Source organism: Phoca vitulina, unplaced genomic scaffold (assembly GCF_004348235.1).
Source record: "Phoca vitulina isolate PV1807 unplaced genomic scaffold, GSC_HSeal_1.0 scaffold68, whole genome shotgun sequence".
Lineage (NCBI taxonomy): Eukaryota > Metazoa > Chordata > Mammalia > Carnivora > Phocidae > Phoca > Phoca vitulina.
This window is the reverse complement of record NW_022589771.1, coordinates 993,294-1,015,796: the sequence shown is the minus strand read 5'-3', so window position 1 is coordinate 1,015,796 and position 22,503 is coordinate 993,294. Positions and strand designations below refer to the sequence as shown.

Genomic DNA, 22,503 nt, shown 5'->3' with positions numbered 1-22,503 from the left:
AAGTCCGTCTGTGGACTGCATAAGCTAACCCTTTTTTTTTAAATTTCCCAGAATAATCACAGATATATATACCAACCAAGAACATTTCTTCTCAATTGGAAAAACAAAGACAACCATGTTTTGGGAACTAAATAAAATACAGCCAGAGGTTATGATTTTGAATTTTGTCTCAGTAGTGTCTCAAACAGTATACTGACATTGGTATATATTCTTCTGGGGGAAGAAGAGAGCATATTCTTTTTTCTTTTTGAGAGTGTATTAATAAATGGAATATTTTCAAGTTCTTCTAGTACTGGCAAGTATGTTTTATGGTTGGCTACTTCATGGCATATCACTTGATTACATATGATGAAGCCATTCTAAGTGCAGAGCATGGAAAATGACTGAATTAAAATAATAAGTAAAGCAGATTGCAAAATCTGGCGTACACTATGAGTACAGATACATAACACAATGTAAGCTTAAGGGTAAAAAAACATTAAAAAGTGACAGGCAAGGAAAAAGTAGCTATTTCTGGGAGGTAGGATGATGGGTAAGAGGATGCCCCCAGACTCCACACCTTTCGGCAATGCTGTCTTGCCTCGTATGTAATTAACACAAAGCAAACGTATGTTGCCGTATCTGTCAGTTGCCAAGTGTCTTAGACTCACCTCTGCAGCCACAGCTCTTTGAAGACTCTCTTCATAATTCTCCTTCCCTTTCTTTATACATTCTTCTACTTTCATTTTCTCATTTGTAAATGTATCACTGCAAATATTGAGAAAAAAACTTCTTGGGAAAAAAAAAAACCAGTGAGATAGACAAAGGCCTAGCTTTGAATCATGCCACAGAAAGACTTACATAACATCCTCTAAGGTACCTTCCTGCCTAGTATTTGACTATTTAATACACAGACTCATATGTCCTTTTTGCGCTTCACAAATGATCAAAGGAACATATAAAATAAAATTGAGTGCTAGTGGAAATGCTGAGACTCTGGTTCATCATTTTTACGAGGGTAGGTGGAGTACAATCTGGCTATATTAATAAACTTTATAGAACATCCCTCATCCTTTCAGTCAGAAATTCTATTTTGACACACATTACAAGGAAATAACCCAAAGGAAAACAGTGATCTGTACCAAGTTATTCATGGCAATATGTTTATGAATCATGATGTGAATGGAAATGTGTACGTGAAACAATATTCAACGAGAAATGCAGAACACAACTGCTGAACTACTGGATATATTGGCTACTGGTATGTAAACACATTATTTCCATTAATAAAGGTTAAAAGGAAACTTTTTATAAGTTCATAATAAAAATCTTCAATAAACTTATAATTATAGAGCCACAAACTATCATAATAAAGTTGAAATTGTTACTTTAAGTAACACAAAAGTTTTAAAAACACACTTTTAGTTTCAAAATTCAAAAGAAAAGAGTAATCAACAATAATAAATTCAGGATTTTTATACTGACAATGTGAAATAAAGTAGTAGGAACATCATAAAATAAAAATACTCAAAGAATAAACTTATTTAAATATTTAAAGAATAAAATAAAAACATAAATAAAGAACAGACACATAATTATTTTAAAAAAACAGACAAGCCACAACAACAGACTTAGAAGCCTAGTGTGCTGGTGCCTCTGGTATTAAAGGAATAATAAGACAGTAAAAACAAATGTAAGCTTAATTTGCCTGATTTCAAGGGACTGATCCAGAAGTAATTCATGTTCCTTATCTTTTTCATCATTTTTCTGGGCATATCTATGAAAGAAAATCACCAAATTTTAATCAGTTTTCAAATATTTTTAAAGACACGATCCCTCACAGTAAATTCTACCTATATCACGCAAACATTTTTTGAATTCTTTGTAAATTTCTACATTTTGATTTCATTTCTATATCTTCTAAATAGGCAAAGAATCTGGGTCGTTTTTCTTTCACACCTGGAGGGCAGAAATCTTTCCTTCACCCTAGGTCATATGCTTGCAGTGCAGACCACCCTATCTCAGTTCACTGCAAGAAGTGCGCCCCCCTCCCCCCCGCCGTGGTTCAATGTGACGCAGAAGAGTGCAGGTGTTGTCGATCATCATCAGTATGACCAGCGGCTCTCATTCAAAATGAAAACAGCCTTCTAATCTTTAAAACAGAACTTAAAGCCCAGTTAACACACACATCCAGTCTGATAACCCTGCAAAACAAAGTTTGTAAATCTTTGATTTTAAAGCAAAACCCTGCAAAAGATGGACTCTGCCTCTTCTTTCATTCTCTCCCATACAACTTTTTGTCATCTCTACTTGCTAAAAATTCCAACATTTCCATTAAGAACCTAAATGTTTAAATGCCATTTTCAATTTTTTTGTAAAATACGTCCTCCTCTAAGTACTCAATACTGGACAGCAATCATTTCTCATATCTTTTGTACTTCTCTAAGAGATCCAAAAGGCTTTAAGATTTTACTTTAAAATCTAAATATAAAAATTTAGATTTAAATCATTTATCTGGGAAGTGTAAAAAACAATACACATAGAGAAGTCTGGTAGCTTATCTTTAAAATGGGACAGAAAAAAAGCAAAAAAAAAAAAATTAATAAAGTGGAAAAAAATCAATAAAAACTTTATTCCTCAACAGAAAGTTAATTTTTATGCTAGTACAGAAAATTTTTTTATCATAATAGCCTCATTTATTTTATCTAGTTTTGACAGTAAACTTGAACTGAGCATACAAAAATATGTATTAAATATAAATATTCCTGTATTTTTGAATAACTTAACTACTGGTATGCTCAAATATTAAGAGGCATAGCAGTCCCCCTTTATCCAAGGAGTGATAGGTTCTAAGACTGACCCATGGCCTGTACCAAACCGGTTTCTTCCTACACATACACACCTATGATAATGTTCAAGTTGTGTATCAGGCACAGTAAAAGATTAACAACAATAACTAATAATAAATTAGAACAGTGGTTATGTGAATGTGGTCTCACTCTCAAAATTCTTACAGAGCATGCACTGCACTCGCCCTTCTTGTGATGACGGGAGATGATGAAATGCCTACGTGGTGACACGAGGTGAGGTGGGTGACACAGTGTTAGGCTACTGCTGACACCCTGACAACATGTCAGAAGGGGGATCATCTGAGCTTCTGGATTGTGGGTGACCGCAGGTAACTGAAACCACAGAAAGTGAAAACTATGGGGAGGTGGGGAGGATACTGTAAAGAGCTTCATCATTTCCATAAATGTGTTCTGACGGAACTACTCTACTTTGAGCATACTCAAAACGACATGCCATAGGCACTGTTGTATATCTCATCATTCTTTTAAGGACTACCTAAAAACTGCCCAAATGTAATGCTAGCAAGACTCATAATAAAAGCCGTCTGATCATATATGGCATGACAAATGGAAAAAGCACAGATGTCCTGAACAGTGAGTGTGGTAGTGCGGCCCCGAGTGAACCATGCCTCCCATTCTTCTTGCCCTTAAATCTAAAGTAGACCTGCCACGTGCTTTAAACAACAGAATGTGGTGGAAGTGATGCTCTGACAGTTCTGGGCCCAGACCTTCAGAAGACATGGCAGCTTCCACTCCTGTACCCTTGAAGCCCTTTGGTACCACATAAGGAGTCTACCATGCTGGAGACCAAATGCCACATGGAGAGACCATATAGATAAAAGTCACATGGAAAGGGAGCAACCCTGAAACTACATGGAGAGAAAAGGCCAGGACCTCCCAGGACATCCCAGCTGCACCTAGCCCCCAGCCAACTCCCAGCCACATGAGGAACCACTGGCAAGACCAGCCTAACAGCCCAGTGGAACTCAGCCCAAGTTCCAAGATCAGGATCAAATAAAATGGCTGTTAATTTAAGCCACCAAGTTTGGGTGTTTTGTTACACGGTGGTAGGTAACAATTAAGCTGAGGAATCATATGACATACCAATTTTTAGGGAAGAGCGGGGTTAGGAATGGATCACAGAGAATCTCAAAACAAATGTGGCCCATCTGACAACTGTATTACCTGTCTGTATTTATTACCAAATGCTTCATACCACAAGACCAAATTTTAGTAATTTAAAGATTCAAGATGAAAGTAATGATAATCACCACAGAATCCTAGTGCAGGGAAGAAACTTAGATCTAGACCAAGCCCCTCACTTTACAGAAAAGGAAAAAATGGGTCAAAGGTAATGTTCACAGTAAGGGGTGGTGTCCAACTAGAAGGAAGTCAGTTCTTTGCTGATTCATAGTCCCACTTTATCTGTCAACAGGGTAGGTTTAGGAAAAGTTTTAGGTAAGATAATTCTCTACTGAATGTTCTCTAAAATGAGATGAAAACAATATTTAAGTTTGTTCTTCACCTGACATAGTCGGAAACTGAGTATCAAAAATGTTACCACCACCCGCCCCCCAAAAAGCAATAAAAATCATTGCCTTTCAGTTGTTACTTACGACTCGCTGGCATTCAAAACCTTTCTCATTTTCTTTGTTAGTGCTTTCAGACTTTCTTGGATTTCTTTTTTCTCGTGTTGCCATTTTTTTATTTCCTTTTCCAAATCTTCAAGGAACCAATCTAATTCTGTCTTTGAGATCTAAAAACATGTTTAGAAAGTTCTTAAATAAATAGGAAGATTTACTCAAAAAAAAAAAAAAGAGTCCCAAAGACCAGAATGGTGGTGGTGTTAGCTTAATCGATGACTCCAGTTAAGCAGAACACACACAGCCCTGGGCCTCACCGACTCTCACTGATCAGGCCGGGCAGCGGGGGAGGCTGTCAAATAAAAAGACACAGAGGCATGACAGACTCCCTGGTACTGGAAAAGGGTTTCTCAAAATCAGTGATTTCCGACTTCTGTCTTTAAAGATGAGATGCCAGGAGCATCTGGGTGGCTTAGTCGGTTAAGCATCTGACTCTTAGTTTCAGCTCAGGTCTGATCTCAGGGTCATGAGATCAAGCCCTGAGTCAGCCTCCGTGCTCAGCGGGGAGTCTGCTTGAGATTCTCTCTCCCTGTCCCTCTGCTCCTACTTCCTGCTCTCTCTAAAATAAATAAATAAATCTTTAAAAAAAAAAAAAAAGATGAGATGCCATGTGGAGAGCGGATTCCAAGCAGTGGGAATGGCAAGGGAGAAGGATAGAAGAGCCCGGCATGTCTGAACAAAAGCAAGAGGCACTATGTGGCTGGGATACAAGGTGGACATATGGAAGGCAGGGCAGGGAGAATGGTACCCCAAGATGCTTTGGGTTCAAATTACGAAAGGTCTTGTAAGCCATGCTAAGGAGGGTGGATTTTGTCCTGTAGGACACGGGGAGCCAGTGAAGACTCAAGCAGGGCAGTGAGATGATGAGATTCTGGTTTTGGAAAAATAGCTCTGAAAGACACAGAGATGGATTAGGATTGGGTGAAGGCATGTGAAAGTGTTAGACCAAAACAGTGGCCTTCACATTTTCTTGACTGTGACCCAAAATAACAAATACATTTTAATAATGATCCATAGCATGTGTACATAATATACGTATGTATGTATGTACACACACACAACTGAAAGAGAATTGCCTTTACTTTTTGAGATGCTTTCTGATATTTCTACTCTATTCAATTATTAAAAACAATTCCAGTCACCATCATTAAACTGATTTCATAGCTCAATATGAACTGTAACCCTTAATTTAAAACTCTAGGTAGAAGAAGGTAAAATCTTTTTTAAAAAAGATATTAATTTATTTTATGTATTTATTTATTGGAAAGAGAGCATGAGTGTGGGGAGGAGGAGAGGGAGAAAAAGAATCTTAAGCAGACTCAGTGCTGATCATGGAGACCAGACACGAGCTTGATCCCATGACCCCGAGATCATGACCTGAGTCGAAATCATTAGCTGGACGCTTAACTGACTGAGCCACCCAGGTCCCCGAAGGTAAAATCTCTTAAAATCTCACTGCAGTAGCCCAAGGGAGAGACAATACGGACGACGGTGGTAACATTAGGGATGATAAAAAGAAATAAAGGAAACTTTAGAGAAGAGGATGGAGAAGAGACCATGTGTCTAAGTAGGATATAAAACAAAGCAGAAGTTTACAGAATTAAAGATAGGTGTCTACTTTCAATGAATAGCTAAAAATCCCATTAACAAAAAAGGAGAGCACAGAAGATGTACTAGGCTAGGACATGAAAACAGATGTTAACCTAGCTTCGGATGTCTAAATAAATCTATGAATAAACAATAAAATATGTGAGAACTCCATAATTTTGACCCTGCAGTCATTTTGATGGGACAGAGCAGAAATTTACAAGTGTTTGACAGAGACTAGATATCAAAGGAATAAAAATACTGAATTCAAACAGCTTTCAAAAAAACCAGAGAGGAACATGCTTTTTTTTTTGTTTATAGTTTCACATTTATTGATTTACTATTATTAATTATGGTGATTATCATATTTAAACAGACATCTTTGCATATTTGTCCAGTTTTCTCTAGTATAATTCCTAAATGATAGCTGGGTTAAATCTTTTTTTTTTTTTTAATTTTATTATGTTATGTTAGTCACCATACAATACGTCATTAGTTTTTGATGTAGTGATCCACGATCCATTGTTTTCGTATAACACCCAGTGCTCCATGCAGTACGTGCCCTCCTTAATACCCATCACCGGGCTAACCCATCCCCCCCCCCTCCCCTCTAAAACCCTGTTTGTTTCTCAGAGTCCACAGTCTCTCATGGTTCATCTCTCCCTCCAATTCCCCCCGCCCATTTTTCCCTTCCTTCTCCTAATGTCCTCCATGTTATTCCTTATGTTCCACAAATAAGTGAAACCATGTGATAATTGATTTTCTCTGCTTGACTTATTTCACTTAGCATAATCTCCTCCAGTCCCATCCATGTTGATGTAAAAGTTGGGTATTCATCCTTTCTGATGGCTGAGTAATATTCCATTGTATATATGGACCACATCTTCTTTATCCATTCATCTGTTGAAGGGCATCTCGGCTCTTTCCACAGTTTGGCTATTGCGGACATTGCTGCTATGAACATTGGGGTGCATACGGCCCTTCTTTTCACTACATCTGTGTCTTTGGGGTAAATACCCAGTAGTGCAATTGCTGGGCATGCTTCTAAGTCATGTTTCTCTACACAACAGGCACTTGGATTCTACCACTGATTAGCACATGATCAAGTCAGGTGTGCTTTGCTCCTCAAAACAGACTTTCTCAATATGGGCAACTCCCACTCTTCCAAAAGTCCACTGAACACCTGGTTGGTTGTAACTTAGAATGCATTTCCCCATGAAAAGCCTTGTTAGAAATGTCAGTTAAAAGTCCACCAGTTCCTTCCAGGAAGCTCCTGGTTACAATGGTAAACCGGATACAAGGAGGGCTATAGAGTTAACAGGGCAAGTCCCCAGACCATCAAGAGTCTATGTGACTGTATAAGACACAGTCTTACCCTGGGTGCTGGGGAAAGAGATGTGGTGCAAGGGAAGGCAAAGAGGAAAGTTCAGAATTTCCTCTGAAACCTGCTTGAAAAGATTCCTGTCTGTCTGCAGTAGCTTCCCTCTTCTTTTTGGCATTCATTTCATCCTCCAAGGACCCTTCTCCTGCAACACCCTCAAAGTTTCACCAGACCCCTCATTTAAGCACCCCTGACCCAGGGCATGCCCACCTTCCAAGCGCATACTTTAAACGTCTTTCCTCTCCTTCATGTCTCTCAGCATTCAGAGCACCTGACTGCAGTAAGGATTCTGAAGAACCCCCCCAGCTTGCCTAGAAGTGTTCACATTTCACTCTTCAGCCACAGTGATTCTCTAATCTCGAGGTAGTCTGCACACATTTGGCAAGTCCAATAGTTTGTTCGCTTTTTAGAATATAAATGTGGTGTTTCTGGCCTGGTCCCAGGGGCCTTTGGGTCGAGATACCCACCAGAATTTCAGGCAGCGTGACAAACAGAATTGTGAAAACCTGTATTCTGAAGCAGGGGTAGTTACCCTTCCCCAGATGATTATGTAAAACACCACGTGAGACCCAGCCTTCCTTGTTAGCTTTCTTATGAAGGTGCTGCTTTCTGAAACTTCTTCTGAACCTATACATTCTCTCCAAGTTTTATGTCATTTTTCAAAGTGTCATCCATTCAGTGCCGGCAGAGGTATACGTGGGGCACGTGCTTGTAAATACACGTCATTTGTAAGTAGGATGTCATTTCTAATAACATGTGAATCAGGGAATAGAGCAATATTTACAAGAAACAAGTTTAAATTTTAATGTTTTCCAGTTTGAAATTCTAATAATATCAACAACTGCTGAGAATGTGACCAGGTTACTGAGGGTATAGGTTCAGATACAGAAACTGGGGGCCTCCTCCCTCGAAGAGGATGGTGTACCTGAAGCCAACCTGCACAGACTCTGAGAAGTGATGGTCTTCCGGTCAAAGACAACACCGACTGAGAGGAAGGACATTTCTCCCTCTTAAGCTTTAGACGCCAAGGTTTGTGATGTTCCTGGGTGACAGATTTCCTAACAGTCCAGGTCCTTAAAGACTTCCAAGTCCTACCACAGGGGTAGGGTTGATTTCATTGACTTTGAGATGCATAGGCCAACTGTTTTTAGGCAGCAGCAGTTCAATGACATTTCAATGACACTCCTTCTAGCATGGGGACAGTTTTACTCACATTTTCCTTGCTGCTACACCGTGAATCATTGAATCATTACTGTCACTGAGGTGACCACCATGTCTACTCTACTTGCAAAATCCTGTATTGCACCTGGTTCACTTCTACTACCATGACCAATGTCCATATGCAAACCCTGCTGCTGGTAACCAAGCCAACCTTGTCTCTCACCTATCCTGTGCTTCCATTCTGAGCCAATGATTTCGCCTCAGATTTAGCCCCTTGGCCAGGAGATGATGTGTAACCACAAAGTTATACTGGGGCATAAGAACCTACTTGGCAACAAGTACCAAAAGGAGTTCAGTATCAAAAGGCACAAAGTATTACACACACACACACACAGCTCAGCCACAGAAGATGCTACGTAAGTTCATCTGCTGTTTGAACTAACCCCCCTTTAATGACACAGCTGCCTCACAATGCTAACGAGGTCAGCTGTCAGAGCCTGTCTCTGACGACATGAAAGAGAAGGATCTGAATCCTTTTCTTTGAAAACACTAGAATAAAAGAAAAAACAAACTATACACAACTGTATCTTCTATATGCACAGCTTACTGACATAAACAGTTTCTGATGGCTTTTTTTCTCAATTAGAAAACACCTGGTTTCCATACCTCTTTTTCTTAAACCTCAACTTTGTTCCAAAATAAACAACTGAGGTACCCTTGATTGTATGTGTGTGTGTATTATATGCATCTATAATATACATATAGTTTAAAAAGACAAAAGAGGGGCACCTGGGTGGCTCAGTTGGTTAAGCATCTGCCTTCGGCTCAGGTCATGATCCCAGGGTCCTGGGATGGAGCCCTGTGTCGGGCTCCCCGCTCAGCAGGCAGTCTGCTTCTCCCTCTACCCCTCCCCGCTGCTGGTGATCTCTCTCTCTCAAATAAATAAATAAAATCTTTGAAAAAAAAAAAAAGAAAGATTGCGAAGTAGGTAAAGAAAACAGAATAAAAAGATAAAAATGGTAATACAGAACTAGAAGTGACAGCAATATAAAAATGAATGGCATGGGGAGGCTGGATGGCTCAGTCAGATGGGCAGCGACTCTTGGTTTCAGCTCAGGTCATTATCTTGGGTTTGTGGAACTGAGCCCCACGTCCAGCTCCGTGCTAAGTGCAGAGTCTGCTGAAGATTCTCTTTCCCTTCCCCCTGCCCTCTCCACCACTTGCCTGTGTGCATGCACTCTCCCTCTCTTTAAAATAACTAAATAAAGATCTTTAAAAAAAAATGAGTGGCATAAGGCCCTAACCATTCTTTCGAAATAGCTTAAAACTTTTCTGGCAATCAAAGTCAGAGGAAATACAGTGAGCTATATCCACAAAATAAAAACAAATCTGCTGCACAAAGAAGCCCAGGTAGTGAAAGCAGAGAGAAATGACTTCTTAGGGTCTCATAAAGAGGATGCTGCATAAAAGTCCCGGAAGACCAGCACAGAGCTTGGCTTATTCTTTTTTTTTTTTTAATTCTTTATTTAAATTCAATTTAGTTAACATATACTGTATTATTAGTTTCAGAGGTAGAATTTAGTGATTCATCAGTTGCATACAACACCCAGTGCTCAGTCCATCATGTGCCCTCCTTAATGCCCATCACCCAGTTACCCCATCCCCCCCCCCCCAGTCCCCTCCAGCAACCCTCAGTTTGTCCTCTATAGTTAAGAGTCTCTTACGGTTTGTCTCCCTCTCTGATTTCATTTGTTTTATTTTTCCTTCCCTTCCCCTTTGTTCATCTGTTTTGTTAGGGTCCACATATGAGATCATATGGTATTTGTCTTTCTCTGACTTATTTCACTTAGCATAATACCCTCTAGCTCTATCCATGTTGTTGCAAATGGCAAGATTTCTTTCTTTTTAATGGCTGAGGAATATTCCATCACACACACACACACACACACCATCTTCTTTATCCATTCATTTGTCAATGGACATCTAGGCTCTTCCCATTGTTTGGCTATTGTGGATATTGCTGCTATAAATATTGGAGGGCATGTGCCCCTTCGAATTACTACATCTGTATCCTTTGGATAAATACCTAGTAGTGCAATTGCTGGGTCGTAGGGTAGCTCCATTTTTAACTTTCTGAAGAACCTCCATACTGTTTTTCCAAAGTGGCTTCACCAGACTGCATTCCCACCAACAGTGGTTTCCCTTTTTATGAATCCTTGCCAACATCTGTTGTTTCCTGAGTTGTTAATTTTAGCCATTCTGACCAGTGTGAGGTGGTATCTCATTGTGGTTTTGATTTGTACTTCCCTGATGCCTAGTGATGTTGAGCATTTTTTCATGTGTCTGTTGGCCATTTGTATGTCTTCTTTATAGGGGAGCATCCAATAAATTTTGTCAAATGAAATATTGGATAATATCCTCAACATACTAGCAAAAAATCAAGCAACAATCTTCACAGAATGTGCAGGCCTAATGTCCTTGATGTAGGTGGACACAGAATATGGTGACCCCACATATGTGAGCAAGCAGAGCCAAGAACAGAGCCCCAGCTGACCCAAAGGTGAAACAGTCCAGCCAAGCCCAAATGGGATAAACTAACCCACAGACTCACAAACTTGATGTTTACTGTTCTATGTCACTGAGGTTTTGTAGGTGGTTGTTACTCAGATTATATGCCAGCAATTAACTGATACCCCTATCGTCCTCATGAAGTGCTGAGAAATATTTTTCAACTGGTTGTGGAACTGCCATTCTCTTAAGGGAGGACAAAAGCAAGGGATCTAGAGCCTGACACTCACTAACTGTTCTGCCACTTGTACTGGTATGACTTCAAGCAAGTGCATTAGCTGCTCCTGCCTCCATTCCCTTAACAGTAAAATGGAGACAATACTAGTGTACTATACTATAGCACTAGTATACTATGATTGTTTGAGATTAAATAATTCATGTAAAAAATTTACAATTGAGTATGGCATATAATGAGCTCCATAAATGTTAGATTAAAAAAGGCTGAACTTGGCAAAGACTGTGACTGAACAGGAGAACCCCACCGCTACACAGATGTGGGCTGAGGAATTTTTGGCAGGCAGGGCCCAAGATTCTGTTTTAATATAAAAATAGGACAAAGTTCCAAAATTCTTCTCCATAAATTATTCTAGGCCAAAATTATTTTGACTGTGTTTTAGGAGCCAAAGTCAACTTAAATACCCATCTCAGCTATAAGAAAATCTCATTAAAGCACCTTGAGAACACATGTCCAAGGGGGGATGAGAAGTGATTGCTTAATGGGTACAGGGTTTCTTTTTGGTGCTATGAAATGGTTCTGGAACAAGGCAGTAGTAATGGTCATACAACATTGTGAGTCTATTGAAAGCCACTGAATTATAGACTTTATAATGGTTAAAATGGTGAATTTTATCTTAATAAACTAAAAAGAACATACGCCCTTGAGCAATACTGCCATCAGTTACAACCTGCCAGTTACAAGTTGGAGGTACATTAAAAACAACAGGACACTCTGGCTTTAGATAGGTATTCTCCTCTGACAGAACAGATAACTGGCCTAATTGTCTATTAAGGCCATTCCTAGCTCATAATAATGAAACCCCATTAGCTATATAAAATAGCTAGCTCAGATTTTTATTGATGCTTTTATGTGCTAAGCACTCTTTAACTGCTTTGTAAACAGTTTTTCTCAGGAGGGGTATGAGTGTCATTTTAAGTGGGACAATTCTTCCTTCTACTATACTTAGTATCTCTGGACAACCCCACCCACCCTTGTCCAACCATCGCTGTGAGTCCTCACAAACCTATGAAGTAGAGATTATATTACTAATGAGGAAACTGAGGGTAGAAGAGATTGAGTAAACTAAGGCCACAGAGGTACTGGATGGTAGTGCTGGAGTTCAAACCTAGGCAGCCTGACCGAGGCCTGGGCTTGCCTCTCTCTTCTCTACAGTATGAAAGGGTATTGCATCTAATACATTCATTATGTAGTATCAAGCTATTTTCAAGTAAAAGTATTAGCTGATAACCTCAGGGACTAGAGAGCAAAGGCCAGGGAAAGATCAATAAAAGCCAAAAATTTCTTTTTATAAGATTCCTCCACAAGCTAATTATGAACATAATCATGATTAAAAAGAAATGGCCACAGCTACATCTCATCTGCTCCTGTGTGGACAACCACCTAAAAACTCAGATGAGCAACTTATCGTGATAGGAAATGGGTCTACAATTTATATGGGAAGTCTAACAACCCAACAGGTCTGAAATTTGGGGACTAAATAATGGCTATTTTAAAAAACAGACTGACTACACTCTTAAGAACCACCACCTAAAAGCAGACCCAGAGCCTCAGTGAAGGTAAAAAAAAAAAAAAAAAGTGCATCAGAAGGCCAGTCCCAGTCAGAGCTGTGGCTCCCTAGCAGCCCCCCTCCCTGGGCGCCTGATTAACTGCGAATTTCCTGATCAAGTGTACAAAGATGCCTTGATAAACTGCACAAATACAGGACCCAGTCAGACCAGCAGTTTATAAAGCTGGACAAGCCTCTGCCAGAGAGAAAGAAACCTCACTCATCAGATGCCCACCTTCAGTGGCAGTCTGAAAATCTGCTCTCCTCACTTAATGGGGTGGCCATAGGCATTCTTATATGGGTTTAGTAAAACTGAATTTTACTGAGGCAGTAGAAAGTTTATAAAAATATTTTATTTTGTTAAGCCCTCTAGGCAGCTTATTCAAATTAGTGTTCTATGAGTGCAGAGTTTTATTTTTGCTCATTTTCTCCTCTCCCAATTAGGAAAATCTCATTCAACCAGGCAACTGACCAGAAAGTCTGGTTCCTTCTAATTCCTCTCATCCTTCAAATCTCCCCAGTCCCATCCCAAGTGAAAACAGGTTATAACAGGAATGCTATAACTATTATAATAGAAATGTAATAACAGTTACCTTTACAAACTGACCCTTTTCTGCCGGGTGTACTTAAATCTCAATAAATGAATTTCCTGATGAAGGTCCCACCTAAGCACATTTTCTTCTATTTAATATGGTACCCCAGCTACTGATCCAGACTTCTGGAACAAATTCTTCCTTTTTTTCGTTTTTAACTTAAGTGTAGTTGACGTGCAATGTTGTATTAGTTTCAGGTATACAAGACAGTGAATCAACAATCCTGTAGTTAGACAATGCTTACCAGAGTAAGTGTAAATCCTTCCTTCCTTAAATTAACATCCCTTTGTTACATCTGTACAGAAGACCTCAGTTTTAAAAAAGAAACACACTATGATTCCCTTACATCTATAATTCCATTTCCCTACCAATTCAATCTGGCCTTGCCACTCATTAGTATTACTCCAATAGCCAGTTACATGTAACTGTAATCCATCTTAGCTAACGGAGCTCAAGATCGATAGACTCAAACAAGACGGTCTAAGTGATTTTACAGATCTATGCCTAAAGCTCCATGTGTTATTCTTACACTTCCTTAACAGTAAGATGAAGACAGTAGTAGGAATAGTAGAACAGTGGAGGCAATACTTACAGAGCCCCTATTATCCACCAGGCAGTTTTAAGTACTTTACAATTTTAATCTAATCCCAAGAAATGGGAGCTATTATCACCCAAATTTTCCAAATAAGAAACTAAAGCACAAAGAAGTTAGCTAACTTGCCCCGGATGAGAACTAGTATGGGACTCAGCTTACATCTGAACCTAGTCGGTCTGACCCCAAGACTCACACCATGAACCACTAATGCTCTACTGCCTCTCAATATAAACAAGGATTAACGCAAAATTTAGTCACCAGAAAACAGGTTTAGTTAATGAAACAAACTGAACTATAAATAAATGAAAACCCAGATTCACAGCCCTTTTCTTAAATGGCAACATGTAGAGGTTCTAAAACTGCAACAACACTGCCACTTTAATATGTCACAGAGAAATTTAAATAGGCATTATTAAGAAAAAAATCCTTTGTTCAGCCAACAATGCTCCTGATCATGCCACATGCTACTACAGAGAAGTTTCAGAGAGGATTACCTTGTTTTCTTCTAAGTTCCTTTTCAACTTTTCTTCCAGGTCCCTGGTCTCTTCTGAGCCCTCGAGTTTTCTCTGCTCATAATTTTCGCATGCCTCCTTAAGCTGCGCTTGTAAAACCTGGTACTCCTTCTCAATCTGTAAAATATCTCCCTAAAGGTAAATTATAAAATTATCTATTAAAAATAGTTTAAAATGCCTATTTCTGGTCTCGTTCTGAACAGCCTCTTAAAATAAACAGAGGAGAATAAAAGGCAGATGAAAATTTACAAGGGAAACGTCATGATAATTCATTCTGACTCACCTGTTGTGCCTCAAAAGGATCATATGGCTCGGTATTGACTTCTTGATGTCTTATATTCCAAGACACCTTTGGGGCAAAACAAACACTTAAATTTATTTCAGTTGCTCTAGTAAAATAAATCCATCATGTAATGACATTCTTAAGGCATGCCCACAATTTTTTCAAGGTTTTTTTTTTTGACAATTTTAATAATGTTGTATGCTTTCTACAAATACTTGTATTAGGAAAGAGCTATCATATAGAATTAGTAAAAATAAAAATGACTTTGGTTCGTTACTCTTAACAAGTTTTTTTTTTTTTAAGATTTTATTTGAGACAGTGAGAGAGAGTGTGAGAGAGAGTGAGAGAGAGAGAGAGCAAGAGAGAGAGCACAAGTGAGAGAGCACGAGCAGGGGGAGGAGCACAGGGAGAAGGAGGCTCCCTGCCGAGCAGGGAGCCCAACGTGGGGCTCCATCCCAGGACCATGGGATCATGACCTGAGCCGAAGGCAGATGCTTAACCGACTGAGCCACCCAGGTGCCCCTTAAAATGTTCTTTCAAAGCTTTCTTAGAAGACAGAAAATATAATGAGGAGGGGGATAATCCAACAAGGAGTTAATGAATTCAAATCCTATAGAGTGAACTATGGGAGAACATCAATTTATTCTATGCTTGTTAGGAACTTTTATTCACATCTCTCATTTCTCTCCACCTGTTACTTTGTTTTGTTTTTAACTCTCCCATTCCTCCCCTATTTTGGTAGGAGAAACTGGTCACACATATAGCCCAGACTCTGCTTTTTTGGGCTGCCTGTGCAAAAAGCACTTTTCCCTTCATTCTCCATACAGTAAGTCTTGTGGGGCAAGCACCCCAAGATGGGAGGCTTCCTGGGTCCAGCACTTCTATAACTGGGTGGGTGAGCTGGTGCTTCAATGTTGGGCTTCAATGCTAGGACATCCAAGTACTACAGAAACAAACCACATCATCCTTATGGCGCCATTATTAATTATTAAGGTGATGTTTTGGCTCCATCTGCTGATTCCTCTATCTTATTTCTCAACTGGTACAAAACTTGGCTAGGGAAGAAGTGTATTATTTACTAGATCCAAAAATTCTTTCTGGATTACCTACCATGCCCTACAAAAGGGTTCATATTTTTAAAAACATTTCCAGGCAAAAGATTTCATAACCATTATAAAGTCAATTATTTAAAAGAATTTTAGTAAATATAATGGCAATGAAAGATGAGAAGGAAAATTTAACTTCAGTATTAAGAGGACTTTTTTCTATTTAAGTCTTACCTGTACGGCAACCACTTGTGTATGTGGAACATTTGTTACTTCATCGGTATTTCCTGGACTTACTTCCCACTCGTCGGCAGAATTTCCACAGTGACCATGACACCTGTTAGACTCACTAAGGGCTGTATCAGCACCGTCTGCGCTGCACTGTGTCTTTACTGATACTTCCAGGGAGTCCTGAAGGATCTGTGTTTTCGGGGCAACCTGGTTACCAGGGGCGTCCTCAGCATTCAAACGATGACCCTCAAAATACACAGCAGCACTTTCATCGGGTCCGTCACTGGCTATAAAAGACGGTACCACCGGCACTGATCTTTGCAGCTGATACTCAGAAGAAACGCTGGCCAGAGACGTGTAAATGTTAGTGTACTGGGGCAAACTCGGTAACACGTTTATATATGGTGGTGGTGTCTGGGTCATGTCAAACCCCCGGAAGGGGAGGTATGTAGGGTATCCTGTGACCAAATGGGGTGGAGTCCAGTAGGTTGGCTTCACATCCTCAGAAGCTGGTTTGGGAGAATCAGAGGACACTCCCTTGTGACCTGCATCCTCGGATACTGGTTTGGGAGGATCAGAAGAGACCTCTTTGGGTTTCTCATTCTCAGAAACTGACCTAGAAGAATCACCAGACACTGGTTTTGGCTTCACAGCCTCCCAGGTTGGTTTGGGAGAATTCGCAGCTATAGGTTTGGGCTTCACATCCTCAGAAGCTGCTGCTGAAGATAAATCAGACACTGGTTTGGATTTTACATCTGGTTTAAATTCCCTAGCGGATGGATTCAGTGGTAGTTTAACTCGTAAATACTCCCCTGTTTTTGAAATTTCTTCCACTTTTGTCTTAATGTTTTTCTTCTTTCTCTTCTTCTTGAGCCGCAGTGCAACTTTCTTCAATGCAATACAGTTGTCAATCACAACAAAACGAGGACATCCCAGGAGAAAAGATTTCAAACCTCCAGCTTTTTCTAGTATCTGTCGAGTTTCTTCTGGGAAGAATTCATATTCTTCAGAGAACATTTTATTACTCATGTCCAACGGACCATGCTCCTCCAACAACTGAGAGAAATAACTTGGAAAAAAAATTATGTTTACATGTTATAAGGAAGTACTTATACATGTTCATTTGAAAAAAATATATTCCCCAAAATTCTCCCAAAGCAAAATACTATTTCAATTCCAACTGATCTCAACAGCTCCCCAACACATTATATTCATATTAAATCTGACAAAAGCTAACTGCAATGAATGATACTCTAAAAGCAAAATTTTGTTTACCCCTTGGAAATAATCGTTAAAAATTTTTTTTGAAAAGACAGAAAGGGATTAAAAAGTTATTTTATAAATTTCAATTACATAATTACATAATCTATTTTAAAAGTAATGAAAAGAAAATTTATTATACAAAAATATCAGTAACAAGAATGTCAAATGAGACGACATCAAATTTCACTAAAATCCTATGGAATTTGCCTCTAGTAATCTTAACATTTTTCTGTTTAAGAATAGGCAATGATTCAGAGGTATTGAAATTAATCCCGTCTGATCAATAAACCAATACAGTACAGGATCAGACACACAGTAATGGGGCGATCCCTTAATCTACTTCCAATTCTGGATTGGGGCTCCCTCCAGTTCTGGGGCTATTTTTTTTCCCATTCTTGTGTCAGCCTCAAAGAGCCTTACTCTTCTATTCGAATTTGGTATACAGTCTGTAACAGTTGCATTAACTAGCAAGAAAGACACGTAACACACACCACCAAAAAGATTTGCTTTTTCAAGAGCAAAAATCTCCAAAGGGACTTTCTTAGTAAATTAACACTAACCAGAAAGACAATTTATTTAGGGGAAGGTAAAAATAACACTTCTTTGAAGCAAAAGAAACCTCTTTATGTACAGATGCTGCTAGAGATAAAGGCATAGGACTATTTTTGCAAATGATTATCCTCTATTCAAAGTAACTGATACTCTGAAGGCTGAAGACGAAATGCCACTACTTTTCGTCAGCAATGCTGCTCTAAATACTTAAGTGTTTTTTGATGACTACTTTCCCCTTAGAATAATCTCTACAATTGAAACTCCCCAATACATATTGTTTTTGCAAGGTGACAGGTTAGATTTGTTTTCACTTTAAGATTCCCATCAAACTTCATTTTTATTTTTTTAAGATTTTATTTATTTATTTTAAAAAAGAGAGAGAGAGCGCACGCACATGCAAGAGTGCACTCGAGGGGAGAGGCAGAGGGAGAGGGAGAGAAATCCTCAAGGAGACTCTCCGAGGATACGGGGCTTAATCTCAGGACTCTGAGATCATGACCTAAGCCGAAATCAAGAGTTGGCTGCTTAACCAACTGAGCCACGCAGGTGCCCCTCAAACTTCATTTTTAATGAGAAATCTCTAAAAGCAGAAGGGTTTGAAGGAGAGTAAGGTAAAAAGAAATCACTGTAGTCTCAGAAACAGTAACTCTTGTTGAGGATTTTGGCTGATTGATGTAACTTCGGCTCTACCATCTCTCTGAAGAGAGATACCCTTCCATTTGGTGTTTAGCTGCCATTAAGCAACAGCAGAATAATTCATGAATGGTGTATGTGTATTTACTTTTTGCTCTCCATGATGAATATTAAAGAGAATCACTGAAAAACAAAGCTTTCCCACCTGGATTAAAACACTTAAATCCAAAATGGGATAACTAAAAAACAGAGTCCACATTCAAGGAAACCACTCTAATTCAGCAATGAGCTTTTCTTTTTTTGTTTGTTTTTAAAGATTTTTTTTTTTTTAATTTATTTGACAGAGAGAGAGCACAAGTAGGCAGAGCGGCAGGCAGAGGGAGAGGGAGAAGCAGGCTCCCCGCTGAGCAGGGAGCCCGACGCGGGGCTCCATCCCAGGACGCTGGGATCATGACCTAAGCTGAAGGCAGACGCTTAACCGACTGAGCCACCCAGGCGCCCCTGCAATGAGCTTTTCAGTAGTTAGCAATGTAAATGATAGTGTAGATCTGTGATGACTACCAAGCAACTAATAAAAGTCATATTCTTGAAGAAGAGTCAAGGATATGAAAAAATGCTCACTATGCATTTTGAGTGAAAAAGGTTATGACAAAGCTGAGTGTATAGTAAAATCACAGTTTATAAATTTTAAAACCTATGTTTTACACATCTATCTACATTTTAAAAGCCTGAAAGGATATACACCAAAAATTAACTGTGGTTAAATCTGGGTGATAGAATTATTCATAATTTTTATTTTTCCTTTATTTAAAAAAATTCCATAGTAATTTATATTATTAATTTTACAATCAGAAAAAAATTTTTTCAAAGAATTAGAGCCTCCACACTTTTTCCACTGGCTAAGTAGCAATGAATTTTTCAAACACTGAAGCAGAACAAAATTTAACATGGGTCCCTAGCCCAAAGGGAAACAGTATTATAACCATATTGTGAGTAAAATTTTTATAGTCACTATTATTTGAAATGCAACACAAAATGAACTTTAACTCTATTTATACATCTTTTCTAGCCTTGAAAAATCATCTCTGTAAGATAAACAGTGGATCCACAATAGCATAAATATGAATACTTAATAATCCAGTGTTTTACAGGGGTTAGAATCCATCCATCAATGCACATTCAACAGTGGTATTGATGTGGCTATTTAGCAGACATGAATGAAAGAGGTCAAAGCTCTAATGAAAGATGCTAGATAAGAACTGAAATGGTGAGGCTGACTCAGCTTCTGTCAAGTTACACAAGATGCATCTCCCCTCTCATCATCGCCTGCTCTCGTTCAAAGTCTCAGACTCTGCACTTCAGGACCAGAGGCAAAAATGAGGCACACTGCACATGACAGGAGTTTAAAAAAAAAAAAAAAAAAAAGCTACTTATATCAGAGATATTAACAGTTCTTATGTATGTATGTACATATATTTTCATAATTGGATGATGACTGTTAGTGTCTGAAATGGTCATGGCTGGCCATCCCAACCACAGTACCGTTACATGTCACTGCTGGCACAGGGGTAAGGCATAAGTATGGAGAAAACATTTCAGAAGGCATCCCCACCCCAGTATTGTAGTTGTGGTCCTTTGAAAAAGTCACTGTTTTGTACAAGCTCATGATTCTTATTTCAGAGTAATTTTATTTGCAATACACTGTGACCCGACCACTGATCAATTTAGCTCTCCTGCTACCTGCAGGCTGCATGAAAGCTGCAATCTTCCACAGGCCTTAACCGCAAGTGGTTAATAAATGCTGGCCGACTAATTAACACCACTAATGAGGTGTTAGGAAAAGCTAAATGCAGAATACTACCCACTGAAATTTAATTTGCTTCAAATATCTAAAATCATAAAATACTAGAACTAGAAGGGCATTAGGTCAATTAAACTCCAATCAGTCTAATCACCTACTTCATGGTGAAATACTTAAGATAAAGTTAATAGCAGTTATCCCAATATTCTTGATTCCTTGTCTAGTAATTTTTCTACTCTACACTCTTGTCATAAAGAAAATTGAGTGGTTTCATTTTTCTTTCTTTTATCCACTGGCCACTAAAATAAATCTTTTTTTTTTCTTTTCAAGGTTTTTGTTTATTTATTCATTTAAGTAATTTCTACACCCAGTATGGGGCTTGAACTCACAACCCCGAGATCAAGAGTCACACGCTCCTCTGATTGAACCAGCCAGGAGCCCCTAAAAGAAATCATTCTTAAGGCCATCATCACATGTCTACTTTTGAAAATTCAAAGAAACAACTGTTTCTGAGGTGTAACTTCCTGCAACTTCATGACTTTAAGTTCTATCTCAAAATACAACTCAGCCTATTTTTTTTCCTCATGAAGTTGTTTAATTTCCTCCCACTTATAATAGTAATAAATTCTTTAAGAAGCAAGGTCCTCAAAACAACACAGTTCAGCTTCAGTTTTGGATGCCTGAAGCAAAGCCTACCATATTTTATGAAATACTAATGTAGTTTTATAGCTGTTTCCATATGGTCATCCAGGAAAGTTCTCTGGAAATATGATTTGCTCAGCATTTCAACTCTAAAGAAAAACCATGAAGAGGGACCTATGAGCCTAACTAGACTGAATAGGAATAATGCAACTGGGGAAAACAGAAGGAATGACTAAATTATGGATGTGTGACAGGTTTTCTGGGAGAATAGTTAGCTTCTAAATTAATTTTTTACTGCAGGTCTTAGCCCTCAATTTCTCTTCTTAAGGAAGGTAGCAATACCTTAATAATACCAAGCTCAAAACGGTTAACTGCTTCCTAGATTTTCCTGAACTCTTTACTCCATTATTTTATCCACCCCACTCAGACTTATTAACTTGTCACTGGATTTATGAGATGCTAAACATCTGCATCCATCAACAAAGGAACAGTAAGTCAAATAATCATCAAATAATCAATAACTACTCTTTGTCAAATGTGTAACTCCACCCTTATCCATGAGAGATACGTTCCAAGACTGCCAGGGATGCCTGAAACCACGATAGTACGGAACTCTATATATACTGTTTTGTTCCTACGCATACATACCTATGATAAAGTTTAAGTTATAAATTAGGTGCAATAAGAAAGTAATAGCAGTAACTAATAATAAAATAGAACAGTTACAATATACTGTAATGAAAGTTATGTGAATGTGGTCTCTCTCTCAAAATATCTTATTGCACTGCACTTGCCCTTCTTGTGATGATGGGAGATGATAAAATGCCTACACGATGAGACAAAGTGAGGTGAGTGACGTAGGCACTGTGAGGTAATGTTAGGCTACTAATGATCTTTTGACAATATGTCAGAAGGAGGACCATCGGCTTCTAGACCACGATTGACGGCAGGTAAGTGAAATCTGGGAAAGCAAAACTAAGGATAAAGGAAGAGTACTGTATGCCTTGGAATTCATGATAAAGATTATGGCTGGGCGGGGGGCGCCTGGATGGCTCAGTCAGTTAGGTGTCCAACTCTTGGTTTCGGCTCAGGTCATGATCTCACGGGTCATGAGATTGAACCCGGCGTCCGGTTCCAGGCTCAGCTTGAAGATTCTCTCCCTCAGCCCCTCCCCCTACCCATGCACATGTGTGTGTATGTCTCTTTCTCTCTCTCTCAAATAAATATATCTTTAAAAAAAAAGATTATGGCTGGAAACTTTATAGGTCCTATCAGCATATACCAGGTCAGTTTTAGAAATAGAAAATATCTGTATTAAGCAGCTCAAACTGACAAAACCAATAATAATCATAAATCATTAGGATTCTAAATTTAATAGTTAAAAACACTCAGTTAACTCT

General features: G+C 38.9%; 1 protein-coding gene across 11 annotated transcripts in view; it reads right to left on the bottom strand.

The window, feature by feature from the left end:
- The window catches only part of TTC3 (tetratricopeptide repeat domain 3), a 118,357-nt gene that overhangs the window by 16,237 nt on the left and 79,617 nt on the right, over positions 1 to 22,503 (bottom strand). For all 11 annotated transcript variants that reach the window (XM_032392649.1, XM_032392651.1, XM_032392653.1 and 8 more), the window contains 6 exons: positions 16,216 to 17,281; positions 14,936 to 15,001; positions 14,635 to 14,784; positions 4,445 to 4,584; positions 1,688 to 1,756; positions 651 to 747 (listed from right to left, as the gene is read on the bottom strand). In XM_032392649.1, coding sequence (XP_032248540.1) covers positions 651 to 747; positions 1,688 to 1,756; positions 4,445 to 4,584; positions 14,635 to 14,784; positions 14,936 to 15,001; positions 16,216 to 17,281 — 1,588 coding nt within the window. The remainder of the gene's footprint in view (positions 1 to 650; positions 748 to 1,687; positions 1,757 to 4,444; positions 4,585 to 14,634; positions 14,785 to 14,935; positions 15,002 to 16,215; positions 17,282 to 22,503) is intronic.